Source organism: Chlorocebus sabaeus, chromosome 27 (genome assembly GCF_047675955.1).
Source record: "Chlorocebus sabaeus isolate Y175 chromosome 27, mChlSab1.0.hap1, whole genome shotgun sequence".
NCBI lineage: Eukaryota > Metazoa > Chordata > Mammalia > Primates > Cercopithecidae > Chlorocebus > Chlorocebus sabaeus.
Genome location: NC_132930.1, coordinates 25206493 through 25230821, shown reverse-complemented (window position 1 = coordinate 25230821; position 24329 = coordinate 25206493). Strand labels below are relative to the sequence as shown.

Genomic DNA, 24329 nt, shown 5'->3' with positions numbered 1-24329 from the left:
GAAGCCCTGAAACAATGTCTGATACTGTGCGAACATTCCAAGGCCAGGCCTGAGCTCAGGATTCCTGGAGAGAAGCCTCCTGCCACCTTTCTATGTGCAAACGTTCATGGGTTATGAAAACTAAGCCCTCTCATCAGGAGGACTTTTCTTTTTTCCCTCCTCAAGGAGAATGCATGGACCTTTAGACTTTGTATGGTAACTGTAATTATAAAAAAGGAAAAAAAAAAACCACTTTCTGGTAGTCAATTGTATAAAAATAATTTTATTTACTACTGTAAATAAAGTAGTGCAAAGAGTAGTTTGGACCCACAATATTGCATTACTGATTTATTTACTACCTTAGCAGCATGTAGTATACAGACATTCTGCTTTCTCTTCCTCTCTAACACACACACACACACACACACGCACACACACACATCCCTGTACAGACTCAGGCAGGCATAAGGGGTAGGGATGAAACTATAAGCTAAAGGCTTACTTTCTGCATATTCCGTTGCTGCCAGTCTATTCTAATGGGTAATTCATGGAGAAGACTACAGTTAAGTACTAAGAATCTTCTAAATGTAATTTCATGGATTGCAATTGAAATGTAAAAGATATCCGACAATGTCATTAAATGATTCGGAAGCGCTGCGACCCTAGACAAATTCAAGGAGAAAAATGTAAACCCATTTACAAAGCTATCGCCCTCCCTGCATTTCCAGGCATAAACAATTTCCTTCAAGGTGCCTTATAACTGCTAGGTCTTGGAAGTCAAAGAGAAATCTATCAATTCAGTTTTGAGGAACAGGGCTGTGGCAAACACAGGTACCAAAACATTATCTACCCTGTAGAATAGTCATAACTTTCTGTTCTTTGATAAAGGAATGAACCACGCACTACGATTCTTAAGACACATCTTAGTGTATAAGAATCCAGATCTGCCACACGGCAAGCTGTGACTCCTAATACATACAATCACTGGAACAAAGGCTGTGATGACCCAGTAGCCCTCCCCACATGCTCTGTGATCAAGATGTTCCTTGTATGTGTTTGATGACCTCTGGGATTACCACTGCCTGATCTGGGTACTTCCTTGTAAGTTGACTTTAAAAAAAAAGGACACCAATTGCAAAATTTGCATCCAGTTGACAAGACATTTAAGGTGTTTATCAGGATCTTGCCCTGGCCCCAGCTTCCCAATATCAGCTGTTGAAAGGATTCTCTCTCATCCGGAGAGAACCGGAGTGCACAGTTCACCCACGTGGCTCCAGGTTATTAGTGACTGTGGGCTGGTCTTGGTCAGAGGCATCTGCAGCTGGAGTCACAGCTGGACTTGCAGTGGACGTGGCAGTGTCTGGGGAGGCCCGGGATGGTCTTGGAGGGGGATGGCTCGCTGCAGAGACACATGCACAGCAGATGCTGAAAACTCAAAACAGTGCCTTCAGGACGTACAACCACACCTAGACTCTGGCAAGCCAGGAGAGATGCATCTAGTCTAATGACTCTAACACTAACGAGCCAGGCAACTCTGGACCCCTTATCTAAGTTTAAGAAGATGCCACCACATGCTGACAATCCGATTTCTAAATAAAAACCCTTCAAGAGTTTCACCTCCAAGTGCCAATGCTCATCTCCAAGGGGACATTCTAGGAAGTTCAAGAATGGGTCCCCAAACTTCTGGCTTTTCTGGATATATGCAAGAATTCTCCTTCGGGCCCCTTCCAGTACCTACAGAAGAGGTCGTGGATTCCAACACTCTTCTGAAAGAATAGGAGAGTGATGGGGAGGGGCAGGATGTTGTAGAATGATGTGCCCTATCTAAGGTCATTAAAGCCACTACTCTGGCAGGTGATCTAGTGATTGGAGCCCTAATGATGAGGTACAAAGACCATTTTGCAACAGTCAGGAGAACTGGTCTGGGCAAGTCTCATTTATCTGCTGCTAACAAGTGACCTTGGGATAGATACAGACGGCAGACATTTTGGTTGTAGAATGTTTGAGTCTCCTGGGCCTCAGTTTCGTCACTTGTGAACTCAGAGTCTTGGATTAGATAATCTTGAAACTCACTTTGATCCTAAGACTTACCTTCCTGATGATCTCTGAGGAAGTTAATGAAGTACTAAGGCATGTATTTTCAAGCTCAGGGAAATGTTTAAATCACCATGGTAACAAGACAAATCAGCAATCAGTTTTCTGATTTTTTTTAAAAAGTGCCAATGTGTAAATGTAGAAAGAATGTATAATTAGCATTGCCACCGTTTAAATCTTTGGTAAGAGCGTAGTAAAAATGTTCGATGTCTCTACAGGAAGTTAGTCATTATCTGTGTGAGGACTCCCCCTCTTCCACTGGGGGGTTTGCAATCACTGCACAAGACCCCCACAGCCCGGCCTAATTTTAAAGTGGCCTCTTTGTCTGTGCTCACCTGGAATGTGCACTAATTTTATTACTGGCCTAGAATCAAGGTAACCAGGACAATAAGCATGCTGTTTAAAAAATTACAGAGTATATTCCAGAGCCAAACAGGAGTGATTTGTGAATTATTTGCTGCCTGGGGGACCATTTTCTGTACATTAGTGAGAATTATCAAGAACTGGCTCAAACTGCAGCCCATGGGCCAAACGTAGTCATTGCTTGTTTTTGTATGGCTCATGGTTTAAAAACAGTTTCTACACGGTTGAACAGAAGAAGAGTAATATTTCGTGACATGTGAAAAATATATGAAATTCAAATTTTGCATCCATAGTAAAGATTTATTAGAAACCCAGCCACAGGCTTTGCGCCATGGCTCATGCCTGTAATCCCAGCACTTTGGGAGGCCCAGGCAGGCAGATCACCCAAGGTCAGGAATTTGAGACCAGCCTGGCCAACATGGTGAAACCGCGTCTCTATAAAAAATACACAAATTAGCTGGGCGTGGTGGCACGTGCCTGTCATCCCAGCTACTCGGGTGGCTAAAGCAGGAGAATTGCTTGAACCTGGGAGGCAGAGGTTGCAGTGAGCGGAGGTTGCAGTGAGCCGAGATTGGGCCACTGCACTCCAGCCTGGGTGACAGAGCGAGACTCCGTCTCAAAAAAAAAAAAAAAAAAAAGAAAGAAAAAAAAAAAAAGAAAAAAGAACCCCAGCCACAATGGCTGCTTTTCAGCGGCAGAGTGGAGTAGTTGTGACCAAGACAGCCCTGAGGGCCCAAAATGTTTATTATCTGGTCCTTTACAGAAAAAGTTTGCTGATCTCTGCTGCTGTTAGGAAGAACATCTGCTTGCCGACTGACCAGATGGAAGCAAAAAAGAAAGAATACGTGGGACTATGTTGAATTCATCCCGAAATGAGAGAACGTTTGCACAAAGGCGGTATAAAGGGGAAAGCCCTAGATATTGTATGCTATAAGTAAGATCATGCCGACTTCATCTGGGCCTCTGGATCTAGCAGAGACCAGACTCATGTCACTGAAACGCTTTTCAGGAGTGGAGATACTGGTAAGATGTGAAGCTAATGAGATAGGACAGGAGTACAACCTCCTCATGAAATCTCTCTGACTATAAGGCTACTGCTTTCTTCATAAGCACTACTTTGTGACATTTTACTATAATTTTAGTAGAAACCTCATTAGCTGGAAATGTAGATGACAGGAAACAGTAGGAAAAGGTTTAATTAATCTTATACATATCACCTTTCTCTTTTTAAAAGAACATTATGCTAACCACTTAGCCGGAAGGAATGAGTTAGTTGTCTTAAGTTATAAATGTATTGGATAGGTTGACGTTGGTTTAAAAGGTTACCTAGTTGTACCGAGGAACTAGTAGTTCTACAAATCTTGCTCTATATGGTGTATTCTATTGAGACATAAAGTTGGCATGATATTAGTAAGACAGGGTTCTTTCTTTGAAATAGTGACTTCTATTTTCCCCTTCTGTTCTTGCCTTTAGCTTCCTTCAGGCAGCTGGCCAGGCTCCATGATTTTTTGGTCTCAGGGGAGGTTTGTGGCCGGGCAGAAGTGGAGACGGCTCCAGACATAGACTTTACTTTAGGATTTTTTGTTTTTCAAAAGCCTGATCCATTAAGGCAATTATGCTTGGTGTACCCTCCCAAAGAGTGGACAAAGGAGAACCCTTTTGAGATGCAACAGGTGAGGAAAGGAGCTTCTTGGAGTCCTTGGGTTGTAACCACAGCAGGGCCTCTACCTTGCCCCATCAGCAATCAGAAATGAAGACTTGGGAGAAGAAAGGCTAATGACACTTGGCTTTGGCAAAGATGCTGGAGTGCCCAGGGGACCCAGAAGCTGCAAAGCCAATGGACCTGGGGGAACAGTGTAGGCCCAGGGTGATGTCTGTCCTACTATCAGACTGGTGACTATCTGAGTGACCCTAGGACCACCCAAACCCAGGGACCTTTCCACCACTGTGGGAGGCATAAGCCGCAAGAAAGACTGAGCTGCCTGGTGGGATGCGAGCCAGGAGTCAAACACAAGTTCCCTTGAAGGAAAGAATATATATATTTATCTATAAATATACATGTATTCTTTATATATATATATAAATAAATATATATTCGTTATATATAAATATATGTATTCTTTTTATATATAAATATATATGATGAAGATCAAGACATTGACTAATCTATTGAAAGTACCAATTGCGCTATCTTGGTATTTTTGATAGATTAGTCAATGTCTTTGTTGAAATGCTTTAAAAAATAGTTGAATGGGCTGGGTGTGGTGGCTCACGCCTGTAATCCCAGCACTTTGGGAGGCCGGGGCAGGCAGATCACGAGGTCATGAGTTCGGGACCAGCCTGACCAACATGGTGAAACCCTGTCTCTACTAAAAATACAAAAATTAGCTGGGTGTGGTGGTGCGCACCTGTAATCCCAGCTACTCAGGAGGCTGAGGCAGAAGAATTGCTTAAATCCAGGAGGCAGAGGTTGCAGTGAGCTGAGATCATGCCACTGTACTCCAGCCTGGGTGACAGAGTAAGACTCCATCTCAAAAAAAAAAAAAAAAAAAGTTGAATGGGCCAGGTGCGGTGGCTCATGTCTGTAACCCCAATACTTTGGGAGGCTGAGGTGGGTGGATCACTTGAGATCAGGAGTTCAAGACCAGCCCAGCCAACATGGTGAAACCCCATCTCTACTAAAAATACAAAAATTAGCTGGGCATGGTGGCGCACACCTGTAGTCCCAGTTACTTGGGAGGCTGAGGCAGGAGAATCGCTTGAACTCAGGAGGCGGTGGTTGCAGTGAGCTGAGATCTCACCACTGCACTCACCACTGGTCAATAGGGTGAGACTCCATCTCCAAAAAAAAAAAAAAAAAAAAAGGTTGAATGTTTTAGAAAGAGTCTAATAGCAAAGAAACGCATACTAAGCTTTGGTCTCTATGTCTGTTTCTGAGGTAAATCAAGCTATTTATGTGTAGGTGTTACCTAGTGTCAGCATGCCTTAATTGTAGGTAAAGTGCCCCAGAGGACATACTCCTTGAGAACTAGCAGCTAACATTTGTAGTTTTGCTTTGTTTTGTTTTGTTTTTGAGATGGAGTTTCATTCTTGTTGCCCAGGCTGGAGTGCAATGGCGCGATCTCGGCTCTCTGCAGCCTCTGCCTCCCAGCTTCAGGCGATTCTCCTGCCTCAGCCTCCCAAGTAGCTGGAATTACAGGCATGCCCACCATGCCCAGCTAATTTTTGTATTTTTAGTAGAGATGGGGTTTCACCATGTTAGTCAGATTGGTCTCAAACTCCTGACCTCAGGTGATCTACCTGCCTTGGCCTCCCAAACTGCTAGGTGTGAGCCACTGTGCCCAGCCCATTTGTGGAGTTTTAAACACTTTACATGTGTTACCTCATTTGGTTATCTCAACTACAACAGGCAGTGGGTGTAGTACTATTTCTACTACTTACAGAAGAGGGAACTGAGGCACAGATACGCTCCTTCCTTTGCCCAAGGTCACATAGTTAGCTAGTGGCAGGGCCAGAATCTTAGCAGCATGACTTCCACACCAATACTGTTAACTACCGTCCTGCACTGCTAGCCTTCTGAATGCAGGACAATTTAATGTGGCAAATGCCATGACGTGTCAACTATATATCACACAGCATATAAACTCAGGAGGAAAATGAAGGTAGTTGGAGCTGAACGCAAAATGGATGGACAGCTCAACTGCCAGTCTTGACTATAAATCATTACTTTTTAAAAACAACTGACTGGAAAAAATGCAAATCACAAAATGACAAAACTCTCTAACTTACAGCAACAATCCTCACCCAAAGCTGCTGACGGGAGGCTCCTAACTCTCATATCCGTTTCCTCTTTTTCGCACTGCCAGTCAGCACCCACAGTTCATTATTAAGTTTGTTTCACAACACCATGGCTGCTACATGCACCCATCCCTGTCTTCCCCCAGCTGTGGGGCAGGTCTCAGGACCTTGTGCCAGCTCATCAGGGAGACACCAAGTGGTAGAAACTTGGTCTCTGAGCAGCATCGTCTTTGCGGCAGCTTCTCCTCACCTCCTCCATGCCTCGATTTCCCTGCTCCATCATCCTATCAGCTCCACTGTGCTGCTGGAGTACCTTCTTACTTAAAAAGTATTGACAGGCCAGGCGCAGTGGCTTACGCCTATAGTCCCACCACTTTGGGAGTCCAAGGCAGGGAGATCACTTGAGGTCAGGAGTTCGAGACCTGCCTGGCCAACATGACGAAACCCCGAAAACTCGTCTCTACTAAAAGTACAAAAATCAGCTGGGGGTGGTGGTGCGCACCTGTAATTCCACCTACTCAGTCGGCTGAGGCAGGAGAATCACCTGAGTCCAAGAGGTGGAGGTTGCAGTGAGCCGAGACTGTACCACTGTACTCCAGCCTAGGCGACAGTGAGACTCCGTCTCAACATAAATAAATAAATAAATAAGGTCAGGTGTGGTGGCTCACACCTGTAATCCCAGCACTCTGGGAGGCTGAGGTGGGTAGATCACCTGAGGCTGGGAGTTCGAGACCAGCTACTAAAAATACAAAATTAGCCAGGCATGGTGGCACATGCCTGTATTCCCAGCTACTTGGGAGGCTGAGGCAGGAGAATTGCTTGAACCCAGAAGGCGGAGGTTGTGGTGAGCCAAAATCGTTCCGTTAGACTCCAGCCTGGGCAACAAGAGTGAAACTCAATCTCCAAAATAAAATAAATAAATAAATAAATAAATACAAAAATTATTGACAAATTTGCACTTTGATGAGGACTTTTTAAAATGCAAAAATAATGTACTACAACTTTTTTTTTTTTTTTTTTTTTTGAGACAGGGTCTCATTCTGTTGCCCAGGCTGGAGTGTGATGGTGCAATCTCGGCTCACTGCAACCTCCATCTCCGGGGTTCAAGCAATTCTTATGCCTCGGCTTCCCAAGTAGGTGGGATTATAGGCACACGCCACGATGCCCAGCAAATTTTTGTATTTTTAGTAGAGATAGGGTTTTCGCCATGTTAGCCAGGCTGGTCTCGAACTCCTGACCTCAGGTGATCTGGCCACCTTGGACTCCCAAACTGCTGAGATTACAGGAGTGAACCACCATACCTGTCCCATATTTCAACTCTTAACATTAGTTCTAACAGGGCTGGCAGACACCACTGTGGGGGCACATTTTGGAAATGGGTGGAATTTTTTTCTTTTTCTTTTTTTTTATACTTCTCAGCCCTTACTGCTCAAAGTACGCTTTTACTAAACAGCAGTGTGGGCATCATCTCGGAGTTTGCTAGAAATGCCAAATCTCAGGGCTTACCTACTGAACCAAAACCTACTGAACCAGAATCTGCATTTAATAAGAACCCTGGATGATTCATATGCACATTAAAATTAGGAAGCACTGGGCTAGAATGTACTTATTGAAATCAATATTATTTTATTATAATTAGTTTCTTTTTATTTCCCTTTTATATTGCTGTTAGGGCCCTATATTGATTATTTTAAATGTGTGTACATGGGTTAATTATCACGAATTTCATTTCAAGGTACTAAAAAATTTGTTACAAAATATTTCCTATGTGAGAGGCGATGGGTTTGAGACAGATGACAATCACTATTTTAAAGTACTGTGATTCTAAAAATAAGTTGGAACTTTTGCTGCCCTATATCCATTCTTAATCTTTTTTTTTCTTCCACTTTTTTAGAGACTGGGTCTCATTCTGTTGCCTAGGCTGGAGTGCCATGGTGTGATCATAGCTCACTGTAGCCTTGAACTCCTGGGTGCAAAAGATTCTCCTGCCTCAGCCTCCCCAGTAGCTGGGACTGCAGGCATGTGCAACCACATCTGGATAATTTTTATTTTATTTTATTTTAGAGACAGGGTCTCACTATGTTGCCCAGGTTGGTCTCAAACTCCTGAGCTCAAGTGATCCTCCCTCCTGGGCCTGTCAAAGCGTTGGAATTATAGGAGTGAGTCACTGTGCTTGGCCTCCTGGTCTTTATTTCCTTATTTGGGCAAGCTACTTCACCTCTCTGCCTCAGTTTCCTCATCTGTAAAATAAAGGGCATAGAATTAAATAATTTTTATGATCCTATCCAAACATAGCCTTCTTTAGACTGCTCAAGCAAGAAGTAGGTTTGTGCTGGAGAAAGCAATTGAAAAAGTTTGAGAAAAACGATGAAAATGTGTGAAAGAACTATGGGGATATAGGAAAAGCAAAACATCACAGGACAGGAGAGACACGGAGACAAGAATGTGAAGAGACTAATAATGAAGGCATGGAGACAGAAAAAAGAGATGACTTCTGATCAAAGCAATTCCACCCGCGCATGAATTTTCATGGCTACCAGCTGGCATGAAATCCTAAAGACAAATTTCAGTTCCTCTAACGGAATTGCATTTGTAATAATCATCACAATATTTCTACAGAGTAAAAATGACAAAGATAATCTGAAATGGAAAACACTGACAAGATGCAAAATAAATGACTATACCTGGCAACAAATTTAGGGACGGGACAGAATTTGCATGAGTGAAGTTTATTAACTGGCAGACCATGGGGCATCGAGCCCGCAAGGTTTTGATGGGTCCCTGTTAACCTCCTCAGGTAAATCAGAGAGAAATGATTTCACATTAGCTCCTTGCAACAGTGACTTCCTTCTCACCGTGGAAGAGACGGTGACGTGCACCCCTTTCACTTTTCATTATCTGCTACACAAATAACAGCTACGCAAATGCTCCAATGCCATGTCCAGTCCTAATCTACACATTTGCAAATGTCTCTGTTTGTCTCCATGAGTTATTATATCCTTTTGTAGCCATCCGAGATGGTAAAAAATCAGTTTTCTTTCTCTCGAGAGACCAGAGACGTCTGTGGGTGTGAGTACCTACTATGCATGAGTTACCGCAAATGACACGACGGGGGCCTTCCTCTTACTCAGCTTATGGTCTAATAGAGGAGATAAATGTAAGAGTTAACATTTATTGGGAAGGTTTTATATGCCAGATAAATATAACAGCTAATGTTTAACTACAGTTGTCATTTGGTAAGTGTCTTATGTGTATTTTTTTTTCACTTAATATTTTTTTTCATTTTATGTTCCTAGGAAGTAGCTACTCTCATAACCTCATTGTATGGATGAGAAATTTGGGGATCAGAAAGGTTAAATAACTTGTCATAAGTCACACAGCTAATAAGTAGCCAAGCCTGGACTCTAAGCCCAAATAGAAGCAAGTAAGACTTGCTTGTCCTTAACTGCTATTCTATACTAGCTCAGAAAAATAACGATGATTAGTGGAAACCATGCTCAACTAAACGCCCACTTTACGATTGCTGCTCAGTCCCTCCCTCTGAGTCCGTGTGGCCGAGGATTTTTATTCATTATGAGTGTTTGTTTATCCTCTTACACATTTGATTGCTTGACTGAAATGGAAGGGAAGATTTCATGCTGCCAGGGGCTTTGGCGCTGTGTTTTCAGGCACATAGAGGCAGAATCCTGACGGATGTATTTTCAATGGAAGAAGCTATATTAGGTCAGTTTCTTCAGCTTTTTAAAGAAAATCCTTATTTTGAGGCTTGGTGCGGTAGCCCACACCTGTAATCCCAGTGCTTCGGGAGGCCAAGGCAGCCAGATCACCTGAGGTCAGGAATTCGGGACCAGCCTGGTCAACACGGTGAAATCCTGTCTCTACTAAAAATACAAAAATTAGCTGGGTGTGGTGGTGCATGCCTGTAATCCCAGCTACTCGGGAGGGTGAGGCAGGAGAATTGCTTGAAGGCAGAGGTTGCAGTGAGCTGAGATCACACCACTGCACTCCAGCCTGGGTGACAGAACGAGACTCCATCTCAAAATAAAATAAAATAAAATAAAATAAAAAATAAAATCCTTATTTTGAAAAATACAATAGTAACTTTGTGGCCTCCCAACAGCCAGGAATTTCATATACCTCTAGAAGGATTCCCACCCTGTGAAGATAACCCTAGGGATAGGAGATAGCATGACCAAAGGCACCAGGAGGGAAAACACAATTTTTCCGGTAGACCAAAAAAAAAAAAAAAAAAAAAAAACCCTACTTTTTTTTATATATTGCTTTCACTTTTTATAAATCTTTACCTGAGACAGACTGGAAATACTGCACAGTCCAGGCGATCAATATGGAGAGCAGAAAGGTTCCCAGAAAGTAGATCTGCAAACATCAGAAGCACGCATTAGTGACTGACAAAGGCCAGGGGCCACAAGGGCGGGGCCGGTGGGAGATGAAACCTACCAGGGCTGAGTGTAGGACAGCACCCCAGAGAAGCCGCAAGTGCAGGTAAAGCCAGGCCAAGGAGCAGGGGCTGAAGGATTCCTCATTACTGTGGCTCCAGCACCTGCAGACAAAGCCCAGGGCATCTTGACGTGTCAGCCAACTTTGGTGGCACGACCCAGGACTGGCATTTTCAGATCCACAAACCTACATTCTTCTGCTTTTGGACAAATGAGCACACTCAACTGACAGAGATGAGAGACAAAGAAATAAAGCCAGTGGCCAAATAAGTGGTTTGGCCTGATCTGACATTCCAGAATCCCAGTAGAAAGTTTAGAAAAAGGTCAGTTTTGTCCCTTAATTAAGAGTCAAGTCTGTTCTGCTGTGGTGACAGTAAAAATTTAAAAATAAATAAAATAAGTCAAGCAAGACGCTGAAGCACAGGACCCGCTAGAACAGGATTTCTCTTTAAAGCGCAGATGTAGGAATGCCTCCTTATCTTTCAAAAAAGCATCAGCTAATTAGGCCGGGCACGGTGGCTCACACCTGTAATCCCAGCACTTTGGGAGGCCAAGGCAGGTGGATCACTTGAGGCCAGGAGTTCGAGACCAGCCTGGCCAACATGGCGAAACCCTGTCTCTATTAAAAACACAAATATTAGCCTGGTGTGATGGTGCACGCCTGTAATCCCAGCTACTCAGGAAGCTGAGGCAGGAGAATCACTTGAACCCAAGAAGTAGAGGTTGCAGTGAGCTGAGATCGCACCACTGCACTCCAGCCTGAGTGACAGAGCGAGGCCCTGTCTCAAAACAAACAAGAGACAAGCATGGGCTAATCGGATTGTTATTCTTTCCATTCTAGTGGAAATTTTTGGTCAGCCCTTAAACTTCAGATCAAGTACCTTCTATATCTTAAACTCCAGATATTAGAAAAGAGAAATAGACTCGGATCTGGCTGAATGTTTTCTAGTAGAAGCAAACCCTGGACTTTTTCTTCCTTTTCTCTCTCTTTTTTTTTTTTTTTGTTCTTTTGGTAGAGATGAGGTTCCGTCATGTTGGCCAGGCTGGTCTTGAACTCTTGACCTCAAGTGATCTGCCTGCCTCAGCCTCCCAGAGTGCTGGGATTACAAGTATGAGCCACAGTGCCCTGCCTTTTGTTTTTGTTTGTTTGTTCTTTAAATACAATTTACATTACAAAATAAGGGTAAAGCTAACTTTAACCAAGAAGCAAACATCATCTACTTGGGTTCCTCAGATTCCACAGTTCTAGAGGCTCTGAGCTCACCTTTCGTACAGCTCCTGGAGAATGGAGATGTTATTAGAGTGGAGAGTTGAGTCAATTTCCAAGAAATCCAAGATATGGTGTGGGATTATAGTACCTTCCTCGATTAGCAGGGCCAGGTTAAAAAATCCCTAAAAACAAACCACAAACCAAACTCATCAACTCCTTGAAATAAAACCTAGACACATACTCTTCATCAGAATGTAAATGTTTACAACCTCTAAAATTTTTTTTAGTCTCTAGAGCCAGATGGTTTTGTCATTTTCATTGATGAATTGTTTCCCTAAATATATGCATCTGAGAAATTTATTTGCAGGAGAACCAGGAGGCTTTCAGAAGCTGCTGTGTCCCATCTGCTCCGAAGCCAGTCAACCGGGAGATCTGTCCTTTCTTGCTTACTCTCTCAAAACAGAACTTACTGGAAAACGTGCCCTTGTATCATAAATGAAATAAGAATACTGAGTCGAATGCCATGTCCATTGCCTACAGACTATGCCCTCGGTTGCCATAGCCCTGTCGGAAATCTGACAAAATGTTTCTGTGGCTAGGGCGGCTTCCCATGACTGACATCCCAAGACGGTGCCTGCCTTGCACAGGATCACCTAAGGGCACTCATCTCAACTTTCCTAGGCTGGTACAGAAACCTCTTCTCATGACTCTTCTTGGCACAGATCTCCACTATGGTATATTTTCCTACCTCTTCCTCTGACATCTTGTTCTTGATCCTTAGAGGTAGGACCTGTCTTATTGGGCTGTATGGATCCAATAAAATAAACACAGTTAGATGGCCCGACCATAGACATACTTCATAAAGGATGGGTACTATTACACTACCTGGAGAATGCACACCCTCCATCACAAGCCGAGCAGGTGGCCAGATTAAGAAACAAGCAGAAAACGATGTGGTACTTACCATTAGAACTTGACCAATTAAACTAGATTGCTGCCCTTGAAAGAACTCCGGATCATGTTTTTTGTGTTTTGTTTTTAACTTCTATTTCAACTTTAGGGGTACATGTACAGGTTCGTCATATAGAGTATTTTGTTATGTGTTACGGGGGTTTGTTGTACACATTATTTTGTCACCCAGGTACTAAGCCTAGCACCTATTTGTTATTTTTCCTGATCCTCTCCCTCCTTCCAACCTCCACCCTTAGTGTAGTGTCTATTGTTCCCTTCTATGTGCCCATGTGTTCTCATCATTTAGCTCCCACTAAGTGAGAACATGTGGTGTTTGGTTTTCTGCTCCTGCACAGTTTGCTGTGGATAATGGCTTCCAGCTCCATCCATGTTCCTGCAAAGGACATGATCTCATTCTTTTTTATGGCTGCATAGTATTCCATGGTGTATATGTACCCCATTTTCTTTATCCAGTCTACTGTTGATGGGTATTTAGGTTGATTCTATATCTTTGCTATTGTGAATAGTGCTGCAATGAACATACATGTGCATGTGTCTGCACAACAGAACAATTTATAATCCTTTGGGTATATACAATCTCATTACTGGGTCAAATGGGAGTTCTGTTTTTAGGTCTTTGAGGAATTGCTAGTGTTTTCCACAATGGCTGAACTAATTTACACTCCCACCAACACTGCATAAGTGTTCTTTCTCTTAGCAACCTCACCGGTACCTGTTCTTTTTTGACTTTTTAATAATAACCATTCTGACTGGTGTGAGATGGTGTCTCACTGTGATTTTGATTTGCGCTTCTCTAATGACACGATCACATTGAATGGCTTTATATCTTCCCTCTGACCTTGCCTCTTAGTTGCCTCTGACAACAATCTAAATGAAAATCATCATTTACCATGTTGCATACTCCAGGACTTTCACAACCATCATATGTGGCAATCACGATAAAAATACCAGCAGCTCACATTTTGAGTGCCTGCCATATGCAAGGCATTGTTCTGTTTTTTATATTTATTCATTTAACCCTCATAACAATAAATTGATATAGGTAGTATTATCCTCCCTATTTTATAGATGAGGAAACTGAGGCACAGAGTGGTTAAACAACTTGCCCAAGGTTACACAGCTGGAAAGTGGAAGAGCTGGGGCGTCAAACACAAGAGGACAGGGTGCAGAGTCTCAAATCTTAAACTCCCCCAAGGTGCCAAGAATAACCTCTAAATAGATGAAGCGTTAAGTATCTTTAAGATGCACACACACACTCACACAACAGCAGAAAATAGACTACTTCTGCACTCTTTGAAAGGAAGGCATTCTTAAAATTTGAGGTATTAAGATAAAAGAAAAAAATGGCTTTATGAATTTTTTTTTTTTTTTTGGAGTGCAATGGTGTGATCTCGGCTCAGTGCATCCTCCGCCTCCTGGGTTCAAATGATTATCCTGCCTCAGCCTCCTGAGTAGCTGGGATTACAGATGCTCACTACCACGCATGGCTAATTTTTGTATTTTTAGTAGAGACGGGGTTTCTCCATGTCAGCCAGGCTGGTCTCAACCTTCTGACCTCAGGTGATCCGCCCACCTCGGCCTCCCAAAATGCTGGGACTACAGGGTTGAGTCGCTACGCCAGGCAGGCTTTATGCAATTTTAAAGTCTCTAATCAATGGAATAATACCAAGATTAAAATAAGTGGGAAAACAGAGTAGGGGAATAGTTGTATGCAGTGTAATAGCTTAAGGTTCGTTATCTACTAGATACATAAATAAAGAACTAATTATAGTTTAAATTTTTAAAAGTGTCAAAATTCCAATAGATAAACAGACAAAGAATAAGAATAGAGAATTTACAGAAAAGAAAATACGAAAAGTAAGTTATCATAAACAAGTATATGTAAAAGTGTCCATCATCACTAGTAATTAAGTAAATGCATGTTAAAAACAGTAAGAAAGTATCAACATATCATTATTCAATTAGCAAAATTAAATCATGAAAGCATCCAGTTGCTGGTAAGACTTCAGTCATCCTTCTCTACTTAACCACTGATCGGTGAGGTATTAAATGGAAAGCCCTTTCAGAAAGCAAAATGGCAGCGTGCTATCATGTAGTCATAAAACCATTTATTTATGTTTTTATTTTTACTTTTATTTTTTGAGATGGAGTCTCACTCTGTTGCCCAGGCTGGAGTGCAGTGATCTCGGCTCACTGTAACCTCCACCTTCCAGGTTCAAGAGATTCTCTTGCCTCAGTCTCCCAAGTGGCTGGGACTACTGGTGTGCACCACCACGCCCAGCTAATTTGTGTATTTTTAGTAGAGATGGGGTTTCACCATGTTGGCCAGGCTGGTCTCAAACTGCTGACCTCAAGAGATCCACCTGCCTTGGCCTCCCAAAGAACTGGGATTACAGGCATAAGACACTGTGCCTGGCCTCATAAAACCATTTAGACTGTCTGACTCATTAATAGTATTTCTCAGATTATAAGGAAAGTGTTCAAACTAAGAGAAAAGACAGAAATACAAAAATATTCATTGTAGCACTAGTTATAATTCCAACACAAGAGGAAATCACCTCCAAGTCTTCCTTGGTAGACTATAAACCCCATACAGGCAAGAGTATGATCTATCTTTTTATCTTATGTCCTCAACACTAATCATTGTCTAAGACATGGTAGGACTAGATAAATATGTGTCGAATCAATGAATAAGTTATTAAACAAAAGTATAAGCATCCACCAATAAGGTAAAGCTTAAGAAATTATAATGAATCAGTTCAACAGAATATGGGGCAGCTATTAGAGGTAATAATTAGAGACTATGTAATAAAACGCACACAGTCCTACAATGAATGATAAGACAGATTTTAAAAGTGACAGGTGGCCAGGTACGGGGGCTCTTGCCTCTAATCCTAGCACTTTGGGAGGCCAAGGTGGGCGAATCACGAGGTCAAGAGATCGAGACCATCCTGCCCAACATGGTGAAACCCCGTCTCTACTAAAAATACAAAAATTAGCTGGGTGTGGTGGCACATGCCTGTAGTCCCAGCTACTCGGGACACCGAAGCAGGAGAATCGCTTGAACCTGGGATGCAGAGGTTGCAGTAAGCCAAGATTGTGCCACTGCACTCCAGCCTGGCAACAGAGCAAGACTCCGTCTCAAAAAAAAAAAAGTGACAGGCACACTATAGATAACATGACAGATGCATTTGCTTGTGGGCAGGGACTGCAAAGAAACATGAAGACATAAAGGAGTAAAACCCCTGCCATAGAATTAGCTGTGCATTCTTTGGTTTATTTTTCTTGAAAAACATCCTTCATTGTTTTTGTAACACTGGCTTTCCAAAAAGTAAAAATAAAAATTGAAAAAAAAATCCAGGCCCAATTTTAAGTGACAGGAAATATGACCTAAGGGAGTTTATTTCTATAGCAAATGACTTTAGCAGCAACTCCTTTTCAGAGGAAATGATAACAGAATAGATCATGTCCACTGAGTGTACTTGGCATTGGGCTTAGAGCTTTACACTGAACATCTCATTTAATCCTCACGATCTATGAGGCAGATGTTCTTATTACTCCCATTTACACATGAGCAAATAGAGATTCAGAGATTTAGTGACTCGTCAGGGACAAAGAGCTATGGAATGAGAGTGATGTGGGATTTTTAACCCAGGTACATGACCACTGTGATGTTGTACCTCCACTTAAAAAAAAAAAAAAAAAAAAAGGTTGGCCAGGCACAGTGGCTCATGCCTGTAATCCCAGCACCTGGGGAGGCCAAGGTGGGCAGATCACTTGAGCCCAGGAGTTCAAGCCCAGCCTGGGCAACATGGCAAAACCCCATCTCTACAAAAAATTAGCCGGACATACATTTGTAGTCCCAGCTACTTAGGAGGCTGAGGTAGGAGGATTGCTTGAGCCTGGGGGATCAAGGCTGCAGTGAGCTGAGATTGTGCCACTGCATTCCAGCCTGGGTTACAGAGTGAGACCCTGTTTCAAAAAACCCCACAAAACAGCAACAACAAAGAACTCCCACCAAAGATTGATACAGGGATGAATTTCCAATTTTTGTTTTGTGGTCAGACTATAAAGCACAACACCAGAAATCCGTTGCAGCAGAGGGTAACAACTATCCAAACCTCCATCATGAAAATGATTCTGAGCTCCTCACAAGAGGATTCCAAGTAGCAAATGTACAGGGAATAAGGGAAATTGAGAATCATCGTTGGAACAGCATGGTAATAATCATAACAGGTAAAATTCCTGCCCAAAGTGTATAACCTCAATCTACTCATGAGAAAACAGAAGACAGACCCAAATCAATGGACATTCTACAAGCTACCTAACAAGCATTCTTCAAGTATCAAGGGTCATGAAGAGGAGAAAAGACTGAGGAACTGTAATAGATTGGAGAAGATTGGAAAGAAATATACAACTCAATCTAATGTGGGATCCTGGATTGAATTCTGGAACAGAAGAAGGATATTAGTGGAAAAATTGGTGAAATCTACATGAAGTCTGAAGTGTAGTTAATAATACTGTCCCAACATTAATATCTTAGTTTGACAATGGCATTGCGGTTATGTCAGATGTGAACATTAGGGGAAGTCGAATGAAGGGTATCCAGAACTCTTACCTATTTTTGCAACATTTCTGTAAATCTAACATTATTTTCAAATAAGAAGTTTACAAAAAAAATCATTGAGGGAAAAACTCTGTCACTGAAGCACAGCCCAACAGTACAAGCAAACCACTTCCTGTTGTGGACGCACTTCTAATTTCTTGAGTTTCTACCTGGCGAGTGAGTTTGATGTAATTTGGCAGAAACACCCTTTGATGTCTTTGATGTTTGGAGCCAAAGATCCAGTTCTAGGAGCTGGGCGCTTTGCTTACCATCTGATTACTTGGCCTTGAACAATTCATTACCTTTTTCTCTCTTTTTTTTTTTTTTTTTTCCTGAGACGGAGTCTCGCTCTGTCGCCCAGGCTGGAGTGCAGTGGCGCGATCTTGGCTCACTGCAAGCTCCACCTCCCGGGTTCACACCATTCTCCTGCCTCAGCCTCCCAATTCATTACCTTTGACTATAAATAGGGTATAATAATCTCCACTCCCAATGGATTATGTGAGAATGGCACAGGGGACACAGTAGGTGTTTAATAAAGGCTCACCCTTATGGTTAGTGTCCTCATAGAGTTGTTTGATGGGCGTGTGAAAATGGATGAACAATGGCTTTGTAAACTGTGCAGTGTATGCACACATAAAGGACTGTTAGGAAGAATTCTGGTTTTGCAAGTTCACAAATGGATGTCACCAAGAACTGGGTTTTTTTCTGAGACAGGGTCTTGCTCTTTCACCCAGGCTGGAGTGCAATGGTGTGATCACGGCTTGCTGCAGCCTTGACTTGCCAGGCTCAAGCAATCCTCCTGCCTCAGTCTCCCAAGTAGCTGGGAATACAGGCGAGCATCACCACAGCCAGCTAATTTTTTTATTTTTGTAGCGACGGGGTTTCGCCATGTTGCTCAGGCTGGTCCCGAATTCCTGACCTCAAGCCACCCACCCCTGTCGGCCTCCCAAAGTGCTGGGATTATAGGCGTGAGCCACCGCGCCTGGCCAAGAGCTGGTTTTTATTGTGGCTGCTGTTTACCTGGGAGTCTCCATCCAGGGCGGCTTGGGCGTACATCTGCACAGACAACTCCAGGTCCTGTGACTGGTTTTGGTGGCCATAGTAGTAAAGGTCTCCCATCTTCAAATATGCTGCAGGAAATAAAGCACAGATCCATTTGTCAAGTGTTTTTTTTTTTTTTTCACACCAACATTTTAGATTAATTGGCCCATTCACATGAATGAAAGGTTTTCCTATTAGTATCTGAAGAACATCTTTATGTTTCCCTGATATGTCAAGAGAGAAACAAGCAAAAAGGCTTTTGACCTAGAGCATCCCTATATCTAGACATATTTTGCTTTCCTTTTTTTCTAAATTTTTTTGTGATAGGGTCTCCGCCACCCAGGCTGGAGTACAGTGGTGAGATCAGGGCTCACTGTAGCCTTGACTTCCTGGGCTCAAGTGATCCTTCAACCTCAGCCTCCCAAGTAGCTGGGATTACAGGAGTATGCCACCACACCCGGCTAATTTTTGTATTTTTTTTAATAGAGATGGGGTTTCACCACGTTGTCCTGGCTGGTCTCGAACTCCTGGACTCAAGCAATCCTCCCACCTCAGCCTCCCAAGGTGCTGGGATTACAGGCGTGAGCCACCGCACCTGGCCCCTAGACAGTTTCTTCTTTGGCCAGGTAGCTCTCCTGAATAGCTCTGCACATCTCAGTCTACGACTTTGCTGCCCAATCAGCCAAGGTTGTTCCAGGGGCTTTACCTCACATCTGACATTTTGCTGTTCATCTTTGATGTCTGTTGTTGGTAATTCTTTGCTTTAGCCATGTATTTTATTTTTCCTCTGAAGAAAAACTTATGTTTAAGCGTGTATGTATCGGCTGGGTGCCATAGCTCACACCTGTAATCCCAGCATTTTCGGAGGCTGAGGTGGGCAGATCACTGGAGGTCAGGAGTTCAAGACCAGCTTGGCTAACATGGTGAAACCCCATCTCTACTAAAAAACACAGCAATTAGCCAGGTGTGGTGGTGCATTCCTGTAATCCCATGTACCCAGGAGGCTGAGGGGAGAATCGCTTGAACCTGAGAGGCAGAGGTTGCAGTGAGCCGAGATAGCGCCATTGCATTCCAGCCTGGGAGACAGAGCAAGACTCCATCTCAAAAAAAAAAAAAAAAAGGGGGGGGTGTATGTATTAGTCAATGTCCAAGAAGGAAAACAGAATCCATTTCAGCTGGTTCAAAAGAGGAATTTCATCATGGGGAAGCAGTTACTAGGGTGTTGGGAGAGCTGAAAAGGCAAATGGAAAACAGTAGGCAGCCGAGATCAGCAGTGAAAAGGCTACTATTATCCCCAGGACTTGGGGGCCACAGGGTGCCTGTAATGTTACCAGAGACCCAGAGCCTGGTGCTGAGATCAGAGAGGGTGGAGCTGTCAGGCAGGGGCTGGAACCGTGGAAACGTAGCCCCTGCCAGAGACACAGTTTAAAGCAGAGAGAGAAGGGGAGAAGTACTTGGGCTTCTTCTCCCATCCTGCAATCTTCTGCCGTGCCTTTTACTGCCTGAAAGGAATCAGAAGCCCGTGGGTAGAGGAGTCTAGGAACTGTAGTTCCTGGAGGCCAGTCCCCTACCATGCAGAGCAGAGCAGAGCAGAGCAGAGGAATCCGCACAAATGACTGGCCCAGAGAATCGCTCCATAATAGCGTTCTCTTTTACATTTTCATTGACTCAGAAGAAATGTCGGGGGCCAGGTGCAGTGGCTCATACCTGTAATTCCAGCATTTTGGGAGGCCAAGGCGGGTGGATCACCTGAGGTCAGGAGTTTGAGACGAGCCTGGCCAACATGGTGAAACCCTGTGTCTACTTAAAAATACAAAAATTAGCTGGGCGTGGGCGTGGGCGCCTGAAATCCCAGCTACTCGGGAGGCTCGGGCAGGAGAATCACTTGAACCTGGGAGGTGGAGGTTGCACTGAGCCCATATCACACCACTGCACTCCAGCCTGGGGAACAGAGCGAGACTGTCTCAAAACATGAAAATAAAAAATAAGAGATGTTGGGTCCAAGCACTCCATGGGACAATCGGCGAGGAGCAGTGCATTGTGTGAGGCTGAGAGCAGAGTTTAGCGATCTTAATAGCAGAGATTTTTCATGTTCTTTTCTAATTATTTAGAAATACCTCACTTCACACAAAGCTGTCAGAAGTTCCCTGTTACTAAAGATGAAAAACTTCTAATGCTTCAATTATGCACCTGTTTTTCTATACATACCAAAGGAAGGTGCATCGATTTGAAAAACAGAGAAATTATAGTATCTCCAAACACAGTTAACACCCAGGTATCTCCTGGCCAGGTCCTAAGGGGTAAAGGGAAGAAAAAGTTAATTCATTAATATTTCGGCCAAGCGATCAAGGTTGCCTCCTTAAAACCCAATTTATTATCCTTAACCTCAGAGCTTCTACTCTGAGAAGAATACATTTTACTTACTGGCCTCTCCTCACAGATGTGTGCTAAATTTGTCTGTGACACTTCAATTCCAGTTTCTGCTGCTAAAACATAATACAGCAAAGCTTCATGCCTAAAAATAGATGATTAATAATAAATTTCATATAGTGGTTCTTACTAATATTCACAGAGAGCTTTATATTCAAACATAAGAGGGCACAAAATAAGCAGTTTTTTTAAAAACCACAAAATCATGAGTTTTTTTTTTTTTAAATAAATATTGTTAAAAATACTGCATGCACTGATTTATTTTCTGTCTTAAAGGCTGAACTCACAGATAAGGCTGGGGAGCTAGTTGATGCAACAGCTACCTCTACTGGCTGAAGGGCATGTCGGATGTTGGCTTGGGAGTTGTCTCCTAGCCTTCAGTCCTTGAATCCTTCTTCCATCCTCGCTTAGAGGAGATAAATGGTGTTAAGAAAAACCCCTGTGCTTTGGAGTCCTCTGTTTTATGAAAGGCTTTATAGGGCTTAGGATTCTGAATGAGTTTAATTAAAGCTGAGCTTTTGTTGTGCCTTAGTAGCTTGGCAAAGGAGAGGCAGTTTACAAGGGACTTGATATCGATGGCCAAAATACATAAGAGAAAAGAAACGTTTGACACCACTAGCAATTGAATAATTGCAAAACAATGAGTGACCACTTTCATCTGTTGAAAGATTGGTACAAGATTCATATTTGGAATAATGGCAAAGCCTTGGGGAAATGGACATACTCTACAACTACTGCTAGCTTGAGGGCCAATAAATTCAACGGTTCTGGAAGGACAGGCCGAAGGAGTCTTAAGAACGTACATACCACGTGGCCCTACAGTTCTCCCTTGTGGGGGGTTTATTCTAAAGAAACAATCAGAGATAGGTGCAAAGATTCTGTTGCCACGGAGTTCATGGTAGAGCTCTTTATATGAACAACAACAAAAAAACTGGAAACACATGTCTGAAAATCAGAGACTAGTGAAATTAACCCACAGTGTAGCTACTTTCAGACATGGCCATTAAAATGATGTGTGGAAGGGTATTCAAAAACAGCAAAATATTTATGCAAAATTTTCCATTCAGTGAAAAAAAAGCAGGGTATATAAAACGATGCACCCTATTTTTGCAAAACAAAAATATAACTGAACACACACATGTACACACATACACATGCAGATACAAATAGGCAGAGGAAAAAAAAAAACCCCAAAAATTATCACCAAAATGCTAACAACACTTATTTCTGGGTGGTGAGAATGCATGTCATTTTTATTCTATTCTTTTTACTTATCTGATTTCCTCAATTTTTTATACGTTGCCCAGCTTAAGAGTAGAACTCTATTTTAACCATAAGTCATTTCTCAAAGCTTATTTTTCATTTTAAGGAGTTGATATTAATAGCTCTTTCTTAATTTTAGCTCCACCTAGGAACTGGTTTAGGAAACGGTGGGGAAAGGTTGGGTGAGGGGGAGTAAGGGAAGCAGATTCTGAAATCATCTTTTCTAAACTGCTAAAAGCAGCTTCTGACAGGCAATCCCTTGGAGACTGAGAGGTGCTGGGGGATCAAATTAGGATAGTTAGACCTTCAGTCAGACATGCTGCAGGTCACAAGCCACGTGGCTGCTGAGTGAGCCAATTCGCAGGCTCTGAGATACCTAAGGCAGCTGACCAATTAGCCATGACTCAGGCTAAGGAGGGACAAGGTCAGCTGACCAGTGTCCCTTGCAGAGGCAAGCCAGATAACAAGCCCCCAAGTGCAGCTGCAACAACATCCCGAAAGAAGCTTGGGGATTAGCTAACATAGCCTGCAAAATCTATGTTTGGCGACAAGAATCCTCAGAGCAGACCCAAGGCCCCAGACAGAGGGCATGCAAGGGAGGCCCAGTAGAAAGTCCCCCTCGTTCTGACACAAGGTCCTCTTCCTAAGGGCTTAGAATTGTCAAGTTTCTTCAGAGACACTTCAGCCTGCACTAGTGTCTCAGTTTCCACCAGGGATTGATGAGGAAAGGAGACAGCGCAGTCCCGCAAACTAAGGTCCAATATGGGGCCAGTGCCCTCTGTGACCATAACTGACGGCGATGTGGCTCGTGTTTACTAAAATGTAACAGCATGAGGTTTTTTCTGGCCAGGCGTGCGGTGGCTCATGCCTGTAAACCCAGAAGTTTGGGAGGGTGAGGCGGGAGGATCGCTTGAACTCTGGAGTTCAAGATCAGCCTGGGCAACAGTAGAAACCCTATCTCACTAAAACACAAAAAAATGAGCTCGGCATGATGGTGCATGCCTGTAATCCCAGCTACTCGGGAGGCTGAAGCAGGAGAATCGCTCAAACACGAAAGGCGGAGGTTGCAGTGAGCCGAGATTGCACCACTGCACTGCAGCCTGGGCGATAGAGCCAGATTCTGTCTCTAAACAAAAAAAAAAAGAATTTTTTCTTAACAGCAGAAACCAATAGGCTGGTTGTCAGAATGCGTGGGGGAAATGGAGGTTGATACTCCCTGCAAGAACATTCACAATGATAAGCTTTATAAAGATAATATCTTGTGTCTAAAGTGATCTGGTGCTGGGGAAGGAAGGCAGGAACAAGTTTCATAAAAGACTTCTATCGTCCAATCATTGTGTAAACCAGGAGGAAATGTCATTGAATTCTCAAGCATTTCCACTGAGGAAACACTGAAATTCATCAGAAAGAGATGTCTAAAAAGGTATGTGATATCCATAGAAGCACTGAACAGAAATCTACCTCTGGGCCTAGCACAGTGGCTCATGCGTATAATCCTAGCACTTTGGGAGGCTGAGGCAGGTAGATCACTTGAGGTCAGGAGTTCAAAACCAGCCTGACCAACATTGTGAAACCCCATCTCTACTAAAAATACAAACATTAGCTGGGCGTGGTGGTGGGTGCCTGTAATCCCAGCTACTTGGGAGGCTGTGGCAGGAGAATCATTTGAACCTAAGAGGCAGAGGTTGCAGGGAGCCAAGATTATGCCACTGTACTCCAGCCTGGGCAACAGAGCGAGACTCTGTCTCAAAAAAAATAAATAAATAAATAAAAAAGAAAAGAAAAAAAAGAAAAGAAAAAAAGAAATCCACCTCTGTCTTTCATCTTGCACAATCAATCACCCGATGCCTGTACCACCACCATCCATGTTCACATCTACTGAGCAGTGAGCTCTAGGTAGGGGCTGGCCACTCAAGACCAGATTTCCTCAGCTTATTAAAGCTTCTGAGACAATGCCTCTGCAGAAACCCTGTCCACATTTAGCCTTCTAGCACTTTGCTCTTACTGTGTTTCAACAGACGCCATCTGAAAGTATTAATTACAGATGTTCCTACACTTATATTCATAGAACAAACATGTACTCAGCATTTTTTAATTGCAGGAAACCCAAAGACAA

The 24329-nt window shown here is 43.0% G+C and overlaps 1 protein-coding gene across 1 annotated transcript in view; it reads right to left on the bottom strand.

The window, feature by feature from the left end:
- Positions 1-232: 232 nt before the first annotated feature.
- SEL1L3 (SEL1L family member 3) overlaps positions 233-24329 on the bottom strand; it is a 117420-nt gene continuing 93323 nt past the window's right edge. The window contains exons 18-24 of the mRNA XM_008017714.3: positions 20945-21035; positions 20729-20813; positions 18500-18609; positions 11956-12083; positions 10693-10795; positions 10539-10611; positions 233-1378 (exon numbers count right to left, since the gene is read on the bottom strand). Coding sequence (XP_008015905.3) covers positions 1239-1378; positions 10539-10611; positions 10693-10795; positions 11956-12083; positions 18500-18609; positions 20729-20813; positions 20945-21035 — 730 coding nt within the window. The 3' untranslated portion in view covers positions 233-1238. The remainder of the gene's footprint in view (positions 1379-10538; positions 10612-10692; positions 10796-11955; positions 12084-18499; positions 18610-20728; positions 20814-20944; positions 21036-24329) is intronic.